Source organism: Sceloporus occidentalis, unplaced genomic scaffold (assembly GCF_023333645.1).
Source record: "Sceloporus occidentalis isolate IW3139 unplaced genomic scaffold, rSceOcc1.0.p SCAF_10, whole genome shotgun sequence".
Classification (NCBI taxonomy): domain Eukaryota; kingdom Metazoa; phylum Chordata; class Lepidosauria; order Squamata; family Phrynosomatidae; genus Sceloporus; species Sceloporus occidentalis.
Window position 1 is genome coordinate 3,154,886 of NW_028316990.1, and position 20,504 is coordinate 3,175,389.

The window sequence follows — 20,504 nt, forward strand, 5'->3', positions numbered from 1 at the left end:
GAAACACAGACTTTCACTGTCAGGTGGCAGCGACATGTCTGCAGTAAATAGTATGACATGTCTTGAGTTGGGAATGAATAGGCTCTAGTCAGTCTTACTGTGTGTGTGTGTGTGTGTTTACTTGCAAGAGGCAATGTAAACCAGAGCTGCCTCTAGTGAGCATGCATGAAAAGCAAAATAGAAAAGGGCCTCAGCAACTTCCTCCTAGCTTTTACCTTTTTTTAAATACAACTCATACGTCTATATGTTTTGCAAAAAAAAGAAAAAGGCAATTATAAGGAAAGTGGAGTCTGGTAAAAGAAAAAGGGCAACACTGGATGCATTTTAGGAGACCCTTTCAAGTGGTCTCTAGAAGGTTCAACAATTTTTATTTACTTATGCAAGGCTTACCTGACTTGTTTGTTTTCATTTCATGTGTACATATTGTTAGTTTTGAACAAAAGGTTTGCTGAAACATGGTAAAATTGCTGTATGGTGTTTACATGTTTATCATATCAATGTATGTATCGTACCAACCTATTAACTTGTGGCATTTGTGTATTTGTGTAAATTTCACGTGAAGGCTGCTGAATTTGCAGCTAAACTTAGCAGCAAACTTTTAAACTGTAAAACAGTGGAAGCCTTTTGCAGTTGTTTTGTTAGAGACAGCATTTAAAAAAAATCTTTTACCTATTGCAGTGTAGCACTGTAGCTTTCCAAGAAACGACAGTGAATAAAAGCCCAAGAAAGCCTATTTTTTGCATATTGTCACTTTGAAATATATAAATATGTTATAGTTCAGAATACTAGATTCTGCATTCATCTTCTCCTGCAAGTTCTGTCAAATACTCTGCACATTCCTCCACCACAATAGACCAGGAGTCCACAGGAATCTCTCTTGTCATGAGCAAGCAATGTGCTGATGCTCCTGCTTGCAAAAGGGGTGGCTAAACCAGAGGAGAAGAGAGTGTGGCCCATGAGTGCTTGGGACTTCCAGTCTTACTTTGAGCCTCCCGAGCCCTAGACACCAATTTATAGTACATTTAATTTTGCGCGGCAATTTTGGGTTTATTTTGTGCCTGAAAATGGTTCCAAATGCCCTAGAACCGAGTGAAAATGCAGTCATTTGCTGCTTTTATTCCTCCCCAAGCCCACAAGGGTGGGGAGTCAGCCCAAACAGGAATCAGAAGTGATGCGACATCAGTTCTGATTGGCTAACTGCATTAGAATGGTGTGCTGTGCGTATGCATGGTGAAAATGACAGGAATCCACCTGCTGCCCTATAACAGCAAAACTCTGATTTCAGCAATGCTTCCATTTGAACATCATTTCAGGGGCTCTTTCGGGCTGAAAAGTGTTAAACAAGCAAGCAAACAAAATAAAATAATTTAGCTTGTGCCCGTTGCAAGCAGGAAGGTTCAAGTGGTATATACCATAAGCTGCTTATGCATAAAACCATGATTTCTACAGGTCCCTGGTTTGTTCTGTTGTGGGTTAGACGGTTTCTCTATGTAAAATAATAAATCAGGGCAAAACATTGAGAAGCAGTGTTATAAACATGACACAATTGGTTATTAATTTTCAGTATCACAGGGCTTGAATATTAATACAGTTTCAGTCACTGGTGTAGACGTAAATTTCAATTCATTATCTTTATGTAATGAAGAACCATTGTGCTGTAAAACTGCTGCCAACTCTTCTGAAAAATTTTGGGATTTCATCTTCAAATGTATGGTTTTACTTAGAGAATTATATAGAATTATATAATTTTACAGTTTCTCTGTTAAGCAGAAATAGATTGTGCAATGCATCAGGCAGGTAGGAAACATGACTGGAAATTATGGATTCTGTTCCTTAATTGTAAAAGGATGTGCACACACAGATATATACTCATTTTTGTAGCTGTTTATTAGCATGCGTTCATGTTCAGAAAATGGATCAACTGGGAAGTCGCAATCTTGATTTAAATCAGGGGTAGGCAAAATGTTGCCTTCCAGATACTGTTGGTCTGCATCTCCTACCTAGTAGCATAAGTCATCATAGTCAATGATAAGCAGTGATGAGAGCTACTGTTCAGCAACATGTAGAGAGCCATATGATTCCAACCCTTGATTTGTACAGTTCTGCTTTGAAGAACCTTTCCATATTTGATTGTCACATGATGGCTGAGTAAAATGGGATATGGGTGGTGACACAATTATAAACAAATTTCATGCATTCTTACTATAAAGTAACTAGTTAATTGCTTTTTTTCCTTCTTGCCTAGGATATTTTAAATACTTCAAGATATTATTTGCCCAAAAGCCCTAAAGGATGTCAACATGGCTTAGTTAAGTTTCTGACCACTACAAATTATCTGTTGCTGTACGCTGACAAGAGGCAACTAACTCCATTTGGAGTAGTGTCAAATTAGCACAGATATATCAAGATGACAGATCCTATGATGGACTTTTTTGATGATGCCAACCTATTTAGTGATACTTTAGAAGGTTTGTCAGATGATGCCTTTGTACAAACTGGACCCGTTTCACTTGTTGATGAATTGAACCTGGGTGCAGAATTCGAGCCTTTACACATTGACTCATTAAACCATATTCAGGAAACACAAACACAGCAAAAGATGAATGAATTTGAACAACTAAATCAGTATGATTCACTGAAACTACAAGTGAATCAGACCTTCAATAGTCCAGCTGAAAATGTTCTGTCACCTCATTCTGAGTTTAATTGTTCACCCATTCATTCTCAAAGCCAAACCAATGGATTGTTTCCCGATGTGGAGGATGGGAGCCCAATGTGGGGACACCAAACTTCTAGCAGTGCTTCTAATCAAAATGGCTCCCCTTTTCACCAAGGACATTCACAGTCTATGCAGCAAAACAAAAGCTTTGTAGCACATCCCGATTTTGCCTTATATCAGGCCAGCGAACAGCACCATCCGTGTGCCTCACTGCAGTCACAGCAAAACAGAAATGGCATTAATACGGGAGATGACACTCAGAATCAAACAGAAAACTTTATGGAAATTAATGTGTCTGTTTCACATAGAACCAGCATCCCCCATCCACCTCAAGCTGCCAGTCTGTCAAACTCACAACAGTCTAGCTCTGTTCAGTCGTTTTCTGAGACTGTGAATGACTCTTCCCAATTCTGTGGGAACCAAGAAGGAAGCTTTGATGGACACTCTCCAACCATAACACCATGCTCTGTTGTTAATACACAGTTTTCTCCACCTTTTTCTTACTCTGGTAACCGCATCTCTCCTACCAGTCTTCTGCAGTCTTCTACAGCTCTTTCTGCTAGTCAGAAAACACGTCCTCTTGCTGATTTTCCTGGGAATGATGCCTTTGCACCTCAAAGAGGGACCAAGCAAGGAAATACAGATAGTGTCCTTAACTCAAGTACATCATTGAATTCAAATAATTACCAGGTGTTGCATTCAGCACATTCTCAGGGCAACTTCAGTAATTCAAAACTATCTGTTGTGAACATTAACTTTTCTACCACTTCTGGCGCTGGTCTTCAGCTGAGGCATTTTAATGATCCTGTAGAAGGCAATGGCTTTTCATCTTTAGATGAGAACTTGCTTCAACAAGTTGAGTCTCAAGCTGAATCATTTACGGAACTTGACCCAGAAGCTCTCCTTCAGGAAGAACTTCTTCCTCCGTTTGATGCATCTACATTTGTTCAGGACAGCTCCGGTAATGAGAGGAAACATCCCCTGGAACATCATGTTGTCCCACATGTAACACCGCCCTCCCACTCTACTCGGAACAAGTCTCAAAATCGCAAGCGTCCTTCGTATTCTCCTGGTTCTAATCAACATCTTCAAGAACGAAAGCGTGTAAATGCTCAAGGCCAGGTATGTAATCCTTTTGGGATAGGATTTTGCTATAGTGTGATTAGCTCAATTTTTAGTTTGCTGTTGGTCAGAAGTAATCAAAATAGCTCCGTCATCACAGTGGGGCAAAACCGTCTTCCTACAGTAAGGAGCCTCCACCTCCAAGGTGTGCATAGGAAGGTAATAATAGAATTGTGGGGTTTTTTTATAAAGGTATCAAGGATTTTTGATACATTTTTGTAATGTTTGTGACAGCATAAGCCAGTGATGGCGAACCTATGGCACACATGCCAGAGGTGGCACTCAGAGCCCTCTCTGTGGGCACACATGCTGTCACCCTAGCACAGAGTTTCTTACTAGAAAGCCAGAGGGACGTGGCACTTTGCAATAAATAAGTGTGGTCTGGGTTGCAGTTTGGGCACTCGGTCTGTGAAAGGTTCACTATCACTGGCATAAGCTCTTTGTAATGGAATGGAATATTGGCTGAGATCCAACTATAATGCTGGTAGAGCGTAAAGTTCTACCAGAATACTAAATTGGGCTTCCATGTTGTGTTCCTCAGCTGTATGCATTACACTGGAAGTCTCGGAAGGTGCTGACTCTTTTTGTTGCCTAAATTTTTCATCTGCACACATTGAATCCTGCATTCCTATTAATGTGACGACTAAAAAGTAAACAAATGCCAGTTATTCTAGTTTATCAAACTTTCATGGTACTTGGGACATGGATCCCTTTCAAAGCAATGTTATCTTGCCAATCAGCCATTACATAGTCATTGCACTGCAGGAGTGTTGATATGCATTTTTATTAACGTCGTGCTTCTAAAATCCCAAGTTAGTCCCTGGTGGTGGTTCATTGTCTGTCTTGTCAGTTCTTTGTTAGCAAAAAAGTCTCTGTGTCCTGGATTTTACACAGAATGGCCGCTACCAGTGAAATTTGATCCTAGCTATTACTTGGTGTACTGTACTGCAGAGTCTGCCTAGCATTTTGCCAGGAAACTAAATAACAGAAAGCAGAGTTGTTAACAGTAGCTTTTGCGCAGTTGGCCTTCTGTGTGCTTACTTGAAGCAAAGGATAAACAGGAAGTGGACTTCAGGAAGCAGTGGGTGAGGGGAGATAGTGTGGAATTCATTGGTCATTGCAGCATCTAAGGATTGGGTTAGGGAATCAAAATCAGACTTAATAGAACTGAAATTTGCTAAATAACTCTACAGAACCCGTACAGACAGGCCAAAATAAAGCTGCTTCGGGTCACTTTGGAGGTATGCTGTTTAAATGATGCATGCATCCTTAGAGGCCGGAAGCTGTGCCAAATCCACACTCCAGTCCTAAGGACTGGAGCACAGCTTTGGTGCAGTTCTGGCCTCTTAAGATGCATGCATCATTTAAACAGCATACCTCCAAAGTAACCCAAAACAACTTTATTTTGGCCTGTCTGTACAGGCCCTACAGATACGTTTTCCAAAATTAAAAACTGAACTGTGCATTGACCTGAAGTGGTAGTATCTAAACTTGACAGACTACGGTTTGTCATGATGAAAGTAAGTCTTCATCTCCAATGCTCCTTCTCCCACTTCAGTGCAGCCACAGTAAGAAGACTGGAAGTTTTCACTTCTGTTTCTGCTTGACTCCTCTTTTGCATTTCTTTTGAATCTTGAACTTCGATTATTTTTAACCATGGCTTGTTGAAACATAAACTTCATAAACTCTGGTTTCGTGTTACCTTGTTTAACAAACCATACAGTTTGTCAGGTTCGGATGAAACAACAAGCTGTGATTTTGCTGGAGGAGGAGAGAACATGGGTCATTCTCATAACAGTAAAGCATGGTTTATTGTAACTTTAAACCATGATTTATTGTGACATCTTAAGCAGCTGGTAATTGTTATAACAAACTATCCCTGAGTCTTGACTGCCTAGCGTATTAATATTAATCTGAACTGATTTTTTGAATTTGCATTTTCTGAGTGCCATATATATATATCAGTCTATATGTAATTTATTCCTATTTATACCTAGTTCATCAGAGCCAGAAAGAGAACCTTAAAGCTTTTCTAATTAAGTTTAAAGGGTAAACCCCCTTAAGTTCAGTAAATGTTACTTGGAATAAATTCATGGTTGTGTTGTGTGTTATAGTAGAAGTGTATTGAGAAAACTGTGACATTATAGAAAATCTTTATATTTGGAATAGAGTAGGTTAATCTGTAGTTATATAACTATAACCACACAGACACACACACACACACACACACACACACACACACACACAGAGTTATATATTTAGATGTAAACGTATATTTGTTCAATTTGCAATTGTAAATTAAAAATAACATTTTTCTCAAGTTTTATTTAAATGCCATATGAATTTTTGCCTAATTGGTCAGTTCAAGTCAAGTTAAGTGAACTCTTGCAAAGAACACTCAGTGTTGTGTAGACAATTTATTATTCTAATATTGCTGTTAAAATCCCAAGCGACTTTGTTTCTGAAGTCTGTTGGTAGAAATGCACTGTGACTTCAGTAATTCTATTGGATTAATAAACTATCTGAACATTTGTTTAATATGAAGTTTAATAATAAACTTCATTCACATCAGTTGGATCCCTTTTTGGTATGCTCTTCTTTGTAGCCCAAGTAGAGCTACAGCTCTTTCTCCAGTGTTCTTCATGTACCACTTTCCAGGTTTTTTATTTAACACAAATGATTTTGCTGTTGGAAAATATTGTGGAGATGCTTTTTTAAAATGAGAAAAGTGGCTAAGTGGGTTTTATTTTCTTCTGCATGCCTAAAGACACCAGGCAATGAAGAAACCCACTTAATGTTGTGAGCAAGGACATGCTTACCCTAGAATGAGTTTGGAAGCACCTTGATGGCCACTGTTTTGTGTTGTTGAAGACTTTCCTTTTCACTTCAATATTCTAGTAATGCTCTGTGTGGATAATCCGTATTTGTGGAGAGCAGCCTCTAATTGTAAAACACATGATGAAATTCTTGCTTTCATTAAGCTGCATGTGGATAATGAAGTAGTATTCCTCATGTGTTTTAGAATGAAACTACATGTTCATCTCTTTCTGGTATTACTGTTCTATAACAATATTAAAATACAGCTCAGCATGTTTAACTGAAATTGTTGTTCTTTATCTTCAATTTATTAAAACAGAATTGTTCTTTTAATCACTGTAGAATTATTTGAAGAAGTAGAATTCAGTAGACGAACCTATGCTGACAATATTACTACTAGTCCACTAACAGGTTACTGGTTAGTTTGTTTTTATACATCCATATTGATCCCAAGAATTGTAAAATTGTAAGTGTATTCTGAGTAATTCTGGCAACTGTTTGGTAATTTTGAGTCCTTTTGATCTATTACATGAAAGTAGGTGGAGCGTAAGATTGACTACCACTTAAAGAGGAAAAAAGTTAAATGAAGGTTAAGGCAAGTAGTAAATGGAGATACAGAATAAAATGATTAAGAAGTAAGCTGAGTGAACAAAATGGAGAAAATCACTTGAGTCTGCTTATTTAATTAAAAGAAACCACTCATCTTGAAATGAGAGTATCTTCCAACAATTAACAATGGAAATAGAAATATTGCATTGAAAAAATAATGAAGTTACACAATTAACCTTCCTTCAGTTAAATCCTACAAGAACAAAAAGGGTTCAGCTTATTTCATAAAAGAATTCAATAACAAGTAATGACTGCTTTCTAAGAGCCGATTCCCAGGAAATAAGAGCAAACTCTTTAAAGAAAACATCTTCATTGCTGTCAGTGATACCTGATGCAGAATTCAAAGATATAGCCATGTTAGTCTGTGGAATCAGTATGTAGAGAGATCTTGTAGCACATTTGAGATTAACTGAAAGAGTTTGTCTTTCATGCTCTAAAAAGCAGGTGGGCTTATATGGGAGAGGGTCTTGTGAAGCTGTTCAAAGTCTATAACCATTTTCCAAAAAGTAATTAGTACCCCTAAACAGGTTCTGTTTCTGTGACATCCTACCCCAGTTGAAAAATAGGAAGCTGTAGATCTGCACACTGTGTGTGTGGCTTCAAGTTGATTGTTGACTTATGGTGCCCCCATGAATTTTGTAGTATTTTCTTATACAAGGAAAACTGAGAGGTGGTTTTGCCAGCTCCTTCCTCTGAAATACAGTCTACGCCACCTGGTATTTGTTGGCAGTCTCTGATCCAAGTACTAATCAGGACTGACCTTGTTTAGTTTCCAAGATCAGATGGGATCTGGTGCATTTAGGGTGTTTAGGTGCTAGCCTCTCATAAAACTGCATTATGCTAGTCTGTGATAGTGATTATAAAAGCATTTATTCTTTGGATATGGATACAACATACTGTTAGGAAAAGAGAATACCATGTGCTTTTTGCTTTAACTACCACTTGAAAATGAATGAGTGGCTCTGAATCCAAGAGAACCTAATTCACCATTAGGAATAATAAGCCCAGAGAATGTGGGTGGATGGATAATAGCCTGTAAGACTGTCTTCTTGTTCTAGATTTAGTTGTTTTTCCTTGTTGTACAGCCGTGAGATTTTTATCCAGAGCAGAGGCCTGGAAAATATGAGAGAAAGGAATGAGCTTGGGTGTATTTCACCATGGTTCTTATGGTAATCCTTTCTTGTAGATTCATTGTATCATGAATGTTCTGCTGCATCAAATAACCATGTTGTCCAGCATCCCATCTCCAGTAGCGTCCAGATTGGTGCCTCTGAAGTAACAGTCCTCCTGCATTAGTTCCATGTCAGTGTGCATGTGCCAGCATTGAATAATATGATGCATGATAATGTGCAGGCAAAAAATCCACAGATTGCTATCCTATCAATATGAAGCATCTACTATATTTAATTATTTGTATTTGACGTGATTGTGATTTATTTGATTAGGATTTGTGTTGCCTTGAGCTTAATTCTATGCTTAATATTAGTATAGAAAGCTGAGGCTTAAAGTCAGGATCATATAGGGGCAAACCACTGTCAGAACAGATTGTTCTGTAAGCAGTTTGACTTTCTTACCATTCATGTAAGGATATCTACCTCTCTACATAAATGAAACCATTGGCTTAGAGGTTAAAATGTCACTTTTGACTGTCTGAAGGTTGGAAGGTTGGCAGTCCGAGGCCCAGGTGCCGCATGCTGGGGTGCCCAGCTTCTGCCAACCTAGGAGTTGGAAAGCATGCAAATGCAAGTAGATAAATAGGTACCATTTTGGTGGGAAGGTAACAGTGTTTGGTGCAGTTATGCTGGCCACATGACCACCGGAGTCACCTTTGGACAACGCTGGCTCTTCAGCTTAGTAACGGAGGTGAGCACTGCTCCTTTATGATTAGTTACGACTAGACATTCATATCGAGGGGAGACCTTTACCTTTACATAAATGGAAGAGCAGCAATGAATGACATGAGAATGCATGGTGGTAGGCAACTCCTGTCACTCCACTCATGCTACCATCTTAACACAGGCCACCTGTAACCAGCATGCTTCTTTCCTCAACATTTAGCTATGTGGGATCTTCAGAGCCTAGAGGGTGTGAGAGTGGTAAGTCAAGAAATCATTCGTCAAAAAGTCACAGGCAGTCTCCCAAGCCATCTCGCTCATATTGCCTTGATTCTAAAGAAGCCACAGAGCCAGACATTGAGGAAAGAAGCAGTTGTAATTACAACCATCCTGTATCAAGAGGCATGTGTGGGCTGATTTGGTTGATTAATGCATGCTGCTGCACTAAAACTGAATGGGATATCAATCCAGATGTCCACATAAGTAACGGAGCTATCCATAAATAAACAAAGGTGTACTGGTTTTGAACATTTTGTTTCAATATAGCTATAATGTTACTTTTATTGTTACTATCATCATCACTATCACAAGTATGATTATATCTCACTTTTCCACTAGAAAAAAATGTTCAGGGTGACTGTCAAACAATATTATTTCAAGTTCATAGAATCATAGCATTGGAAGAGACCCCAAGGGCCATCCAGTGCAACTCCCCTGCCATGCAGGAACTCACAATCAAAGCATCCTCGACATATGGCCATCCAGCCTCTGTGGTCCCCAAACTGTGCTCTTTAAGGGATTTTGGACTTCAGCTCCCAGAATCCCACATTATTGGCCAACATGGCTGAGGCTTCTGGGGGTTGAAGTCCAACATCTCTTAAAGGATACAGTTTGGGGACCACTGGTTAAGTTGAAAAGAAGGAAGGCAATTTGTTGTTGTATGCCTTCAAGTAATTTCTGACTTATGGCGACCCAAAGACTTATCCTATCATGGGGTTTTCTTGGCCATATTTATTCAGAGAGGATTTGTCTTTACCATCTTCTGAGGCTGAGAGTGTATGACTTGCCCAGGGTCACCCAGATGGTTTCCATGGCTGAGCAAGGATTTGAGCCCTGATTGCCATAGGCACAGTCCAACACGTAAACCACTACACCACACTGGCTCCAATTTAGATTATAAAACCTTTAAAACATTAAACGTACTTAAAGCCATTAAAATTATCATAACCAGTAAACAACAAAACAGTTTAAAAGACCAAAGCATCTTGACATCACTCTTAAAAGAAATGGAAATGGGAACTGATCATAGCTCTGAAGGTCATGTAGTTCACAATGTGGAAACAGTAGAGGAGAAAGGCTTCAGCCTTGTGTTCATCAAGTGAATCCCCAGAGGTGATTTTATTCCCTAGAGGACCTTTCCTAAAGACCAAGTCACATTCATAACAAGAAAGAGATTTCCTTAGATATCCCGGCCCCAAACCATTTTGGCAATATGAAGTCAACACCTGGAAATGGGACCTGAAAGCAATTGGCTGCCAGTGCACACTGTTCTTATTAGGGAGATATGATCTTAATACCTTGATTCATTAAGTCCCTAAAGCAGTTTACAATCCAAGAAGCGCACACACGCACACACACACAGAGAGTATATATAAATCTTGCCTTGCCACTTTGATCAAAATTGGAAAAGCAAGATATAAATAAACTATTTATTATTATTATTATTATTATTATTTAATTTACACTCAGAGAGAACATTAAAAACAATAGATAATAGCAACATCTAATTTCTTAAAATAGATGTGAAATAGTAACAAAACAATATGGAGTACCTCCAATTACTGTCTAACCTAGTTGCTGAATTTACAAGTATCAAAAACTACTGATAGCCGTAGAACAAGGTTGTATGAGGTGTGGCCCCTAAGGCTATTTTTATAGCCCTTGGGTGCTCTTGGAAACACAATGGAAAAAGTCAAGACCAAAAAGTGCTTTCTTTCTGCTCCTGAAAGCCTCCAGTAGCAATTGTTTTGCACACTGGAGACAGATTATTGTCTGCCCTGAAACTAACATCCAACCAGCCAACCAAAATGAAACAACAAACATAACAAAACTGGAAGCGGGGTTTTTATTTTTATTTTAAACCTTGTTTTTTTAATGTTCTGAAAGATAGACACTACAAATTTGCCCACTATTTGTCTGGAAAAATTTCGGGGGGGAGTTGTTGACCTCTAAATAAAGATCATCGGCAGGCACTGCTAAAGCGCACTCTGCCCCATGACTGCAATGGAATCTTTTTTCAAAAAAAAGAAGTTGCATCCGCTAAAAATGCTTAAGGCTGCATTGCACCTCTTTTTAATTGGAGATGGAAACCAGCCAGGTTTGTAGCAGAATGAATGTTATGGTGAGGGGGCTAAGTGGTCAGGGAATCACTGCAGAACAGCCAGAAATTAGCGGTCAGATGCCTTAGCATTTAAATAATTTAATGTTAAATAAACAAAATATCTGCACATAAATACATAAATAAATTGTACTCAATAGTATAGGGTCTAAATCCAAAGGCTAGTCCCAGTTAAAGTAGACCCATTGAATCAGTTGCTGACTGGTAAGTCAGTATTTACTGTAAATTCCATTGATTCGGTGGGTTGGCTCTAATTGGGACTAGTTTAGAATATATGGCCCGCTGCTTTGTCAGTTTTCGTAGTACTTTTGATAGAATGGCAAAAAGTGGGAGAAAGTATCCTTAGACTGTATCCGCACTGCACAACTAATCCAGTTTGACATGACTTTAACTGTCATGACTCAAAGCTATAGAATTGTGGGGATGGTAGTTTTGTGAGATGTTTAGCCTTCTCTGTCAGAGAGCCCTGGTGCTAAAACAAACTACAGTTCGCTCACTTCTATAGCATTGAGCCATGACAGTTAAAGTGGTGTCAAACTGGATTATTTCTGCAGTGCAGATGCAGTCTTAGTGAACAGTTGAATAGAACCCTCCCTGCCTGTGTGCTTTTATTTGTGCATTTGCAAGTGAGAGTTCTGGACACTTACTTTCATAGAAATAAAAAAGGTTTTAAAATTGCAAGTACATTAGATAATGTATAGGCCCATCCAGATCTATTGAGGCTGTTGACCTGGGCTGGAAGCAAATAAAAATGAGCAAGGCAACTGCAGCATGTGTCTACCTGAGACAACATTAGCATGAAAAAGACTCTCTCAGTGCATCCAAATGCCATTGAATCCTTAGGCTATATTCCTAAAGCTACAAAGAGTAAGTTCCATTGATTTTAGTTCAACTTGTATGTGTAGGACTACATTGCTAGTAACCTTGTCCACAGACTGCCTTGCAAGTTTGTATTAGTTTTTAAATGCTCTGTGCCTCATTGATTTACTAAGCAATTTCATTGTACTCATAGAATCATAATGACTTCAGATTTGTCACATATGTTATCCACCTCTTGTTGTCTCATCTTCTTTCTCCCAAGTCAAGGAAAACAGCCCTTGACAGAACTTTGGAAAACATAGGTCTCTGTGTGTATATGTGCCTTCAAATTGTCTATGGATATCATAGGGTTTTCTTAGGCAAGGAATACTAAGAGGGAGTTTTGCTAGTTCCGAAATACAACCTATAGCACCTGGTATTTGTTGATGGTCTCCCATCAAAATACTAACCAGGGTTGACCTTGCTTAGCTTCCAAGATCAAACAGGATGTTTAGGGTATTTAGGCCACTACCTAACTGGTTTTCCACCAGTTCTCCACAAATTCTAGCAAAGTTGTACTTATTTGCTACAAGTCAGCAATGCAGTCCAGTCCTATGCTATCATATCGATTTCCAAAACAGATTTAAATTTCATTGGAATGAATGAACCAATGTATTAAAAACTTGAGCTTTATTTAGGTTACTACATTTTTAAAAGTAACTTTTAAGTTGTGGCTCCTTTTCTGACATCTGTCTGATTCCCTCCCCCCTTTATAAGCATTAAAGTTGATCTTGTTTGTATTATATAAATATAGCATTTAACATTTTCTGATGAAGATAATATGGATTTTTGGTGAAGAAGGTCTTAGGCAGAACAATAGGTCAAGGGTGAAGGAAAAAATAATACAGTTTTAAAACATATGACAAACATTAAAAATATATTGGTGCAAAATAGCTTCTGAACAAAGCTATGGCAGTCCTAACCTAAAATGCTGGTTGTACTGTATTCCCTTTCTGAAAAAGGAAAGCTATACTGTACTTTGTGAAACCATATATCTAAGCATCGAACCGTACACAGTCTTTGAGTTTTTGAGTCTCAAGAGAGTCTTGTTTTATGTGTCTAGCAGTAGTGCGGAAAAGTATTTTAAATGAACATTTGTTGGAGTTTGGCATGTAAACTCCAGCATTCTGTGCATGGAAGTATTATTCCAGCTGCTGGAGATGGAAGCGTAAGAGTTAAGTCCTGTACCACATATAGGAGAAGAGCAGTCCATTGAGGGTTAAATTGCAGAGTCTAATGGAATAATAACTGGTAGCACCATCTGCTGGCCTACTTCCGCAGAAGGAGTCAGTATTTTTAACGACATCTCTAATATTCATGCTGATGCATTTTGATGCTTTGTGCATTCATTTCTTTCTGTGTTTCGCCGGAATCTGGCTATCTGCTTACAGCCGTTGTTGCAATTTTTACCTTTTGGTGGAGGTTGACACTGTTTTTCTCCCGTGCAGTAGATAAACAGGAGGCTCATGCTTGCCAAGGGAGGAATATGTTGGTAAATCACAATGTGTACTTGTGTCTACCCTGGCTTTTTGGCTTGCTAAACAGGCCATTTAGCAACCTTCTTTCAATGGTTTCCTCTTGAGCACTACCTCGGCTGGTGAAAAAACCAGAGGGCGAGCCTTTGTCTGATGCCAAAAATGTCTTCAGTGAAGAGGCCAAGAGGAAGGGTAAGTGAAAGCTTGAATGAGTGGGAGGAGGAGGGGTTCTTTGGGCTAAAAGGCTAATGGGATTGAATAACCTTCCTTATTACTGGCTGCTGCTACGGGTGCTGTATCGCCATCTTGAGCTTGTTGCTGTTTTCTCGAGTCTTGGTGATTTGGTTGTAGCCCGCAGGCCTTGAGGTGGCATTTTCCTTGGCTATCACAAGCACTGCTTTCTTCTTGGTGCTGCAGCCTTTGCTGTTAAGCTTTGATGAGGCACATATAGAAAAATGTATCTAGGGAAGCGAACTGGATTTGGCCTGAAAATGGGTTTGGAAATTCCTGGCTCTCCCCCATGCTGTAGTCAGAGGCACATTTATGGGTGAGAACATTACAGAATTGTTATCTGTTCCCCCCCCCCTCCCCTTTCTTTCTTTTTCTGGTCTGTTTGGATAGGAAATTCTTTCCATTCCTTACATTGTGTGTGTGTTTGTAAAAAAAAGACTGTTCTCCATGAGATCTGAGAGAGGCTGCTAGAATTGCTTGTGTTCGAATCAAGAATTTCAGTCTGCCTTTGGGAAAAAACAACCAAACAAAGGAACTGTTTAACCGTTTCCTGTGATCTAAACAGAAATTCTAAACAGAAGAATTTTTTGGTAACTAATTGAGATTATTTTTAGCATTGCAGGCTTTCCTTTTCCTCTGAAAGCCCATTCTACTTACATATCTTGCGTCCAACATTAAAACAATGCTTTATGCGCAGATTATGTTATGACGTTAACTTTTATGTTATGTAAGTTGGTATAATTTGCTGTTCAGCACATAGGTTCGGTGTCTTTGCTTTTCAAGGTTGATAAATGAATGTGGATCTGTCTTTCCAATGTTCATAGAGATGGTTATTTATAAGGATTGTGTTTTCCCTTGGCATTTAAAAAAAAAGAATACATTTGAGCCATAGCATTTTGAAACAAGAGAGATGCGATCATGAGACTAGTCTTAAGAAATTGTATATTTTTAAAAAAAACACGCATATTTTTATGTAACGCGATAAAGGGTGAGTCGGCCTGAGAGTATAAAACCATTTATAAGAGGAGCAAAATAGAACAGAAAATACAAGCTTGAGTAAGGCTAAAAGTAAAATGGAGAATGTGGTTAAATGCAGATGGAGTAGGAGTAATGTTGTGGCCCACCCACATCAGTGCTTGAAGCCTAGAAACAAGACCCTCCCCAGACACAGCTGCTAAGTTAATGGGCGATATATATCTATCCTCCCCTTTATACAGGGCTTCAGACATTTCAAACCATGAAAATCATACAGCAGAGGATCTTTATAATAAACAGTTTTCAAACGTACAATTTTCTTCAGCGTTAAGATTATATGTATAACTTCAAATTACACATTTTTTTTGCTATCGCTACTTTACAAATACAAAAGTGAACTGCTGCCTCTTAATGTAAGTTAGATTTTTTAAAAAAGAAAGGGGAGGGGGGGAAATCCCATTTAGATGTCTGTTTCCCTTCCCATCTTTTCATTACACAAGCAAGGACTCAGCCTAACGTAAAATAATTTTGGTTATGTAAAAGGTATTATAGCTATCCATCAATTTTTTCTAAATATTTGCTGTCAAGAAAAATTCATAGAAAAGTTTGACGTGTTATTTTGTGTTACAGTGTTACACAGTATTTTTATATTACTTTCTGTATAAATTTGGGATAGTATGTCAACATTTTATTTTACTGCATTTGTATATATGCATTTACTATCAGTCTGTGTGACCAAGTAATCCTAATACCCAGATCTGGTAACTGGAGTGGATCAGGATGGGATGCAGATGCCTTTCTCTAGTGGAGCTGTGATAGCAGGCAAACATATCTGTCTTGGTGGCCCCAGTATATCAATAGAAAGCTGTGTGGATGTAGTTCTGTTGTGACTGGTGTCTCCACCAGTAACAGGCCCTAAAATGGGACATTCCAAGGGAAGGGCTTGCAGCAGATTAGATCTGCTGGATCAAGTTCCCCTTCACTTCTCCAAGAGATCCCAAGTTTATTCCTCCCTTTGCTAGTATCAGCCTGAAGCTGGAACACATATTTTTCTTCTTGTTAAAAGTGAAATCAAGGGTGTGAGAGAGAGCAGGAAAAGAAATATGGAAAGATAACCTCCCCCATCTACTGGCTGATAGGAGTCTGCAGGGCTTTGGAAATGGCAGATGATTCACCAATCTTCTGCATCTTTCCTCCCTAACTGCAGTGTTAAACACATAGGTAGGTGTAAGGCCCATAGAATACAGTTGGGCTACTAACATCAGAGTGAATATGCATAGGATTGTGTTGCATGGGTGAAGTCATATTTGTGCATATTTGAGAGTAATTGCCAATGAATATATTGGAACCTAGGTCTTGGTAAACCCTGTATAGCTGTACACTATAAATATTCAGTATACGGTTGTGTTCTGGTCTAAGACAATTAATCTGTTCTCTTGCAGCCTCCTTCCACCAAGAAAACAGATGGCTCTGGGACATATACTAAGTTACAGAATACCCAGGTGAAAGCTGTGTCTGAGAAGAAACAGAAAAAAAAAGTGGAATCTGAAAGTAAGCAGGAGAAAGCCAATCGCATAATATCCGAGGCAATAGCAAAAGCAAAAGAGAGAGGGGAAAGAAACATTCCACGAGTAATGAGTCCAGAAAACTTCCCAAGTGTGTCAGCAGAAGGAAGAGAAGAAAAGAAGGGCAGAAAAGTTAAATCCAAACCAAAAGACAAAGAAAGCAAAAAGCCCAAAACTAGCTCATCTTCCAAAACTAAAGAACGAGCAAAAATTGGGTAAGTAGGCTAACATGGTATTTTATGGTAGTTTAACACTCAGACCATAACCATACGTATATGGGAATAACTCCCATTGATTTCATTGTGCTTTACATCCAAGAAAACATGCTTAAGATTGCATTCAAAGAGCAATTGGAAGAGTTACCAAGAGTAAGGAATTAGTTTGTAAAGGATCAGAAAGTTATTAAACTGTAAAAATGTTGTGTTGCTTTTATCTGCAGCCCAACCTTTGCTGTGCTGTTATTTGGCATTAATGAATGCAGAAAGTCATAGGAACAATTAAATTACCATAAACCATGTTTGAATCACTAAAATAACAACATCTTTGTTTTTGAAATTTCAGTACGAATCAAGTTAACAATAATATTTAACATTTTGAATCTTAATTCCAGGATGCAGTATGGATAAAACAAAAATTCCAGGCTTTATGATATTTTAAGTCAATAAGTTGTTGGAGGATTGCAGCTAAAATGGGGCCAATGAGAAATGAGACAACATGCTTGTGGGAATCCTGAAGTTTGCAAAAGTATTAAGAGGGTGAATAAAAAACCCACCCGGGAGGACTTCCCTCTGCAGTGGGCTGAGCCTCTTCAGTAATCATGGGATGTGTGTGTGTGTGTGTGTGTATAATCCATCAGTGATGCCTTTATTGGCCAGCCAAAATGCACTTACAAGCTTTCGAAGCTCCATGGGCTTCTCCATCAGGCAAGATGTTACAAACCAAACAGGAGAGGGGGAAAAGAGTCCTGTGACTTCACTGGAATGGAGACATATTGGATTGCAAAAGAGGGGTCCCTGTTGAGCTGCAAATGGACTTTAAATTTGAAGTCGAAGGCTTTCATGGCCGGCATCCATAGTTTTTTGTGTTTTTTTCAGGCTATGTGACCATGTTCTAGAAGATTTTCTTCCTGACGTTTCGCCAGCATCTGTGGAGATGCATCTCTGAAGATGCCAGCCACAGATGCTGGTGAAACGTCAGGAAGAAAATCTTCTAGAACATGGCCACATAGCCTGAAAACCCACAAAAAACTACAGACTTTAAATTTCCTATACTTTGAAAATCTCCTTATTGCCACACGGCCAGTTAATGGCAACTTTTTTCACTAAACCCAGTTTAGTGAAAACCAGTTAGAGGCTGGCTTAAGTCATATATAAGATAGAATGCTGTGTTGGTCGATGAATGAAGTTTAACTTCTTAAACCGAGATGTAATGATGGTATATTGACATAAGCAGTAAAGCTTTGTTCAATGTAATATTTTTGCTAATGCATAATTTTCAAGCATTTTTAATAGCTTCTGCTTGCTTCTTTTTGTATTATTTTTCATTGTAGCAATACTGCTTTTTGATTTAAGCTGTGCCTTTATGATCAGGGATTCTTAACCAGGATACCTTGGAATCATAGAGTTCTGTGAAAAGTTGTTAGAGGTTCCATGGGAAACTAATTGGTGGGTGGTAATTTGAGCCATAGATAGAATAAATTGTATTCGTGTCCCTGAGACTTGAAAATTATTTCAAGATTTCCTCCAGGGTAAAAACACTGAGGAAGGTTGTTCTATCTAGACCATTCGAATGTATAACAGATACATACTGTCTTTTATGGCTCATTTTGTATTGCTGTTGCAAATTTCTAAACAGTTTGTTATTTCTTTGGTTTACTGCTTATTGCCATTTTGAGGGTATATATTTTTTCTGGAGTGACTGCAGGTACATAGCCTTTTAAGAACCAAATGGTGGGGTGCTTTTGACATCTCTCTCGAACGTCTTAGCAGTGCTTCAGAGGGAAATGAGGCTTCTACATAAATCCGTGGAATGAGTAGTTACAGTGCCATTAGGGAGCTTTATCCAAGCAGAAACTCATTTCTAGGGAGGTTAGCAGTGCTGAAAAGGGATACAAGAGTAAGATGTATGAGGAAGCCAGTGGGAATCCAAGTTGGATGAGAAGCAGGACAGTACACAAACAGAAGTAGGTCTTTGAAGTAACACAATGTAAGTGTTCTATAGACCATACAAAATGGATGTTTAAACAGAGCAAGAATGAACCTGCTAAATAAGAATAGAAGGTAGCCAAGGCCTGGGCTCTGAATTAAGGCTTCTTGGGTGATGCAGGTAATAGGCAAATCTGTTTTTCTGAGAAAAAACCCAAGTCGTAACCTTACTTGCCAGAGATCTTAACAGAAATGAGAACTGGTCTTCCAAATCTTTTTTTTTTTTTTTTTGGGGGGGGGGGTAACACTGATATTATATTAATCCCTCCATAATTTTTTGCCCATAGTTTTCATAATAGTTGATATTGTGGAGGAATATATGCCACAATTACTCCCCCATAGTTTCTTTATGTATCACAATCAGTTTTTGAACTCAGTAGTAGTGTGACCATTGCATGTGTTCAGAAACTGACTTGGATATGTAAAGAATTTGGATATGTAAAGATTTGGATACCCAGAGTTGAGTAAGCCTCTTGAAATCAGTGGCTGGCATTGAATTGAGCTCTAAGGCACTTTGATTTCAACATTCCTAAAAACAGACTAAATGCATCTGAGGAAGTAGGCTGAAATCTATGTAAGCTCATGCTGCCAACTTCTTTCTTTCAGTTAGTCTCAAAAGTGCTACAAGATCTCTCTACATACTAATTCTTAATAGCACTGTAAGATAGTCATAGAATCATAGAATCGTAGAGTTGGAAGAGACCACAAGGGCTATCCAGTCCAACCCCATTCTGCCATGCAGGAACTCTCAATCAAAGCATCCCCGACAGATGGCCAGCCAGCCTCTGTTTAAAGACCTCCAGGGAAGGAGACTCCGAGGGAGGAGTCTGTTTCACTGTCGAACAGCCCTTACTGTCAGGAAGTTCCTCCTAATGTCCTAGACTCTGGAGTAGCAGAAAACAAGCTTGCTCCATCCTTAATATGACATCCCTTCAAATATTTAAACAGGGATATCATATCACCAGTGTTATCTCCATTACTGGCTTGTCTGTGGCCACATAGTGAATCCATGTAATAAGTTAGATTTTAACACTTACACTTTTAACCTCTACAATGCACATGCAGGGTTTTTTTAAAAAACCTCTCTGATGACTTATAGCATCATTAGCATCCTCTTTTTCATCTTCGCCTCAGAAAAAGGCTTTGCTGTCGTGTGGCTAAAGCAGACTGACTGAGCAGAGAGATGGTAACACAGTGGGCTTGTCATGCACAACATCCTGTGCACACTTGCGCTTTTATGTTGCCACGTAGGGACAGCCTATTTGAAGCATTCATAGTTTTCGACTACATGACCTTCAGGTGCATTTCAGAATTATGAGTCATAGAGTTGGCAAGATGAATCATATGCAATATGGAGGCCTGCCAGAGCCGTCTGGCTGCAGCAGCTGTAGTGTGATGAATAAGGGGCAATTCCCTTCCTTCCTTCCTTTCTTTCTTTCTTTCTTGTAAAAGAGAAGAAGGTACAGAAGATCTAGGGATATCAGTTGCTCAAATGTATCTTGAGATGAGTGTCAATGCGTTCACTTTGTCAGTTGATGCATTTCATGGAATTTATATTAATGTGAATTGCTTTCTGCTGTTGGATTATACACTTGTAGCAGAAGGAATGTTGTATATGTGTGTTTGAAACATATGTATGTATGTGAATAGTTTTGTGAATCAGTACTTGGAAGCAATGGTGTACAAAGTTTTGCTT

General features: G+C 38.8%; 1 protein-coding gene across 3 annotated transcripts in view; it reads left to right on the forward strand.

Moving 5' to 3' along the window:
• Window positions 1-20,504, forward strand: part of CHD9 (chromodomain helicase DNA binding protein 9) — a 76,944-nt gene that overhangs the window by 17,616 nt on the left and 38,824 nt on the right. For 2 of the 3 annotated variants that reach the window (XM_089540650.1, XM_089540651.1), the window contains exons 1-2: window positions 13,682-14,025; window positions 16,482-16,819. In XM_089540650.1, the coding sequence (XP_089396776.1) occupies window positions 13,987-14,025; window positions 16,482-16,819 (377 nt within the window). In that variant the 5' untranslated portion in view covers window positions 13,682-13,986. Of the gene's footprint in view, window positions 1-2,245; window positions 3,842-13,681; window positions 14,026-16,481; window positions 16,820-20,504 lie in introns of those variants that run through there. The other variant, XM_089540649.1, reaches the window with a different exon arrangement.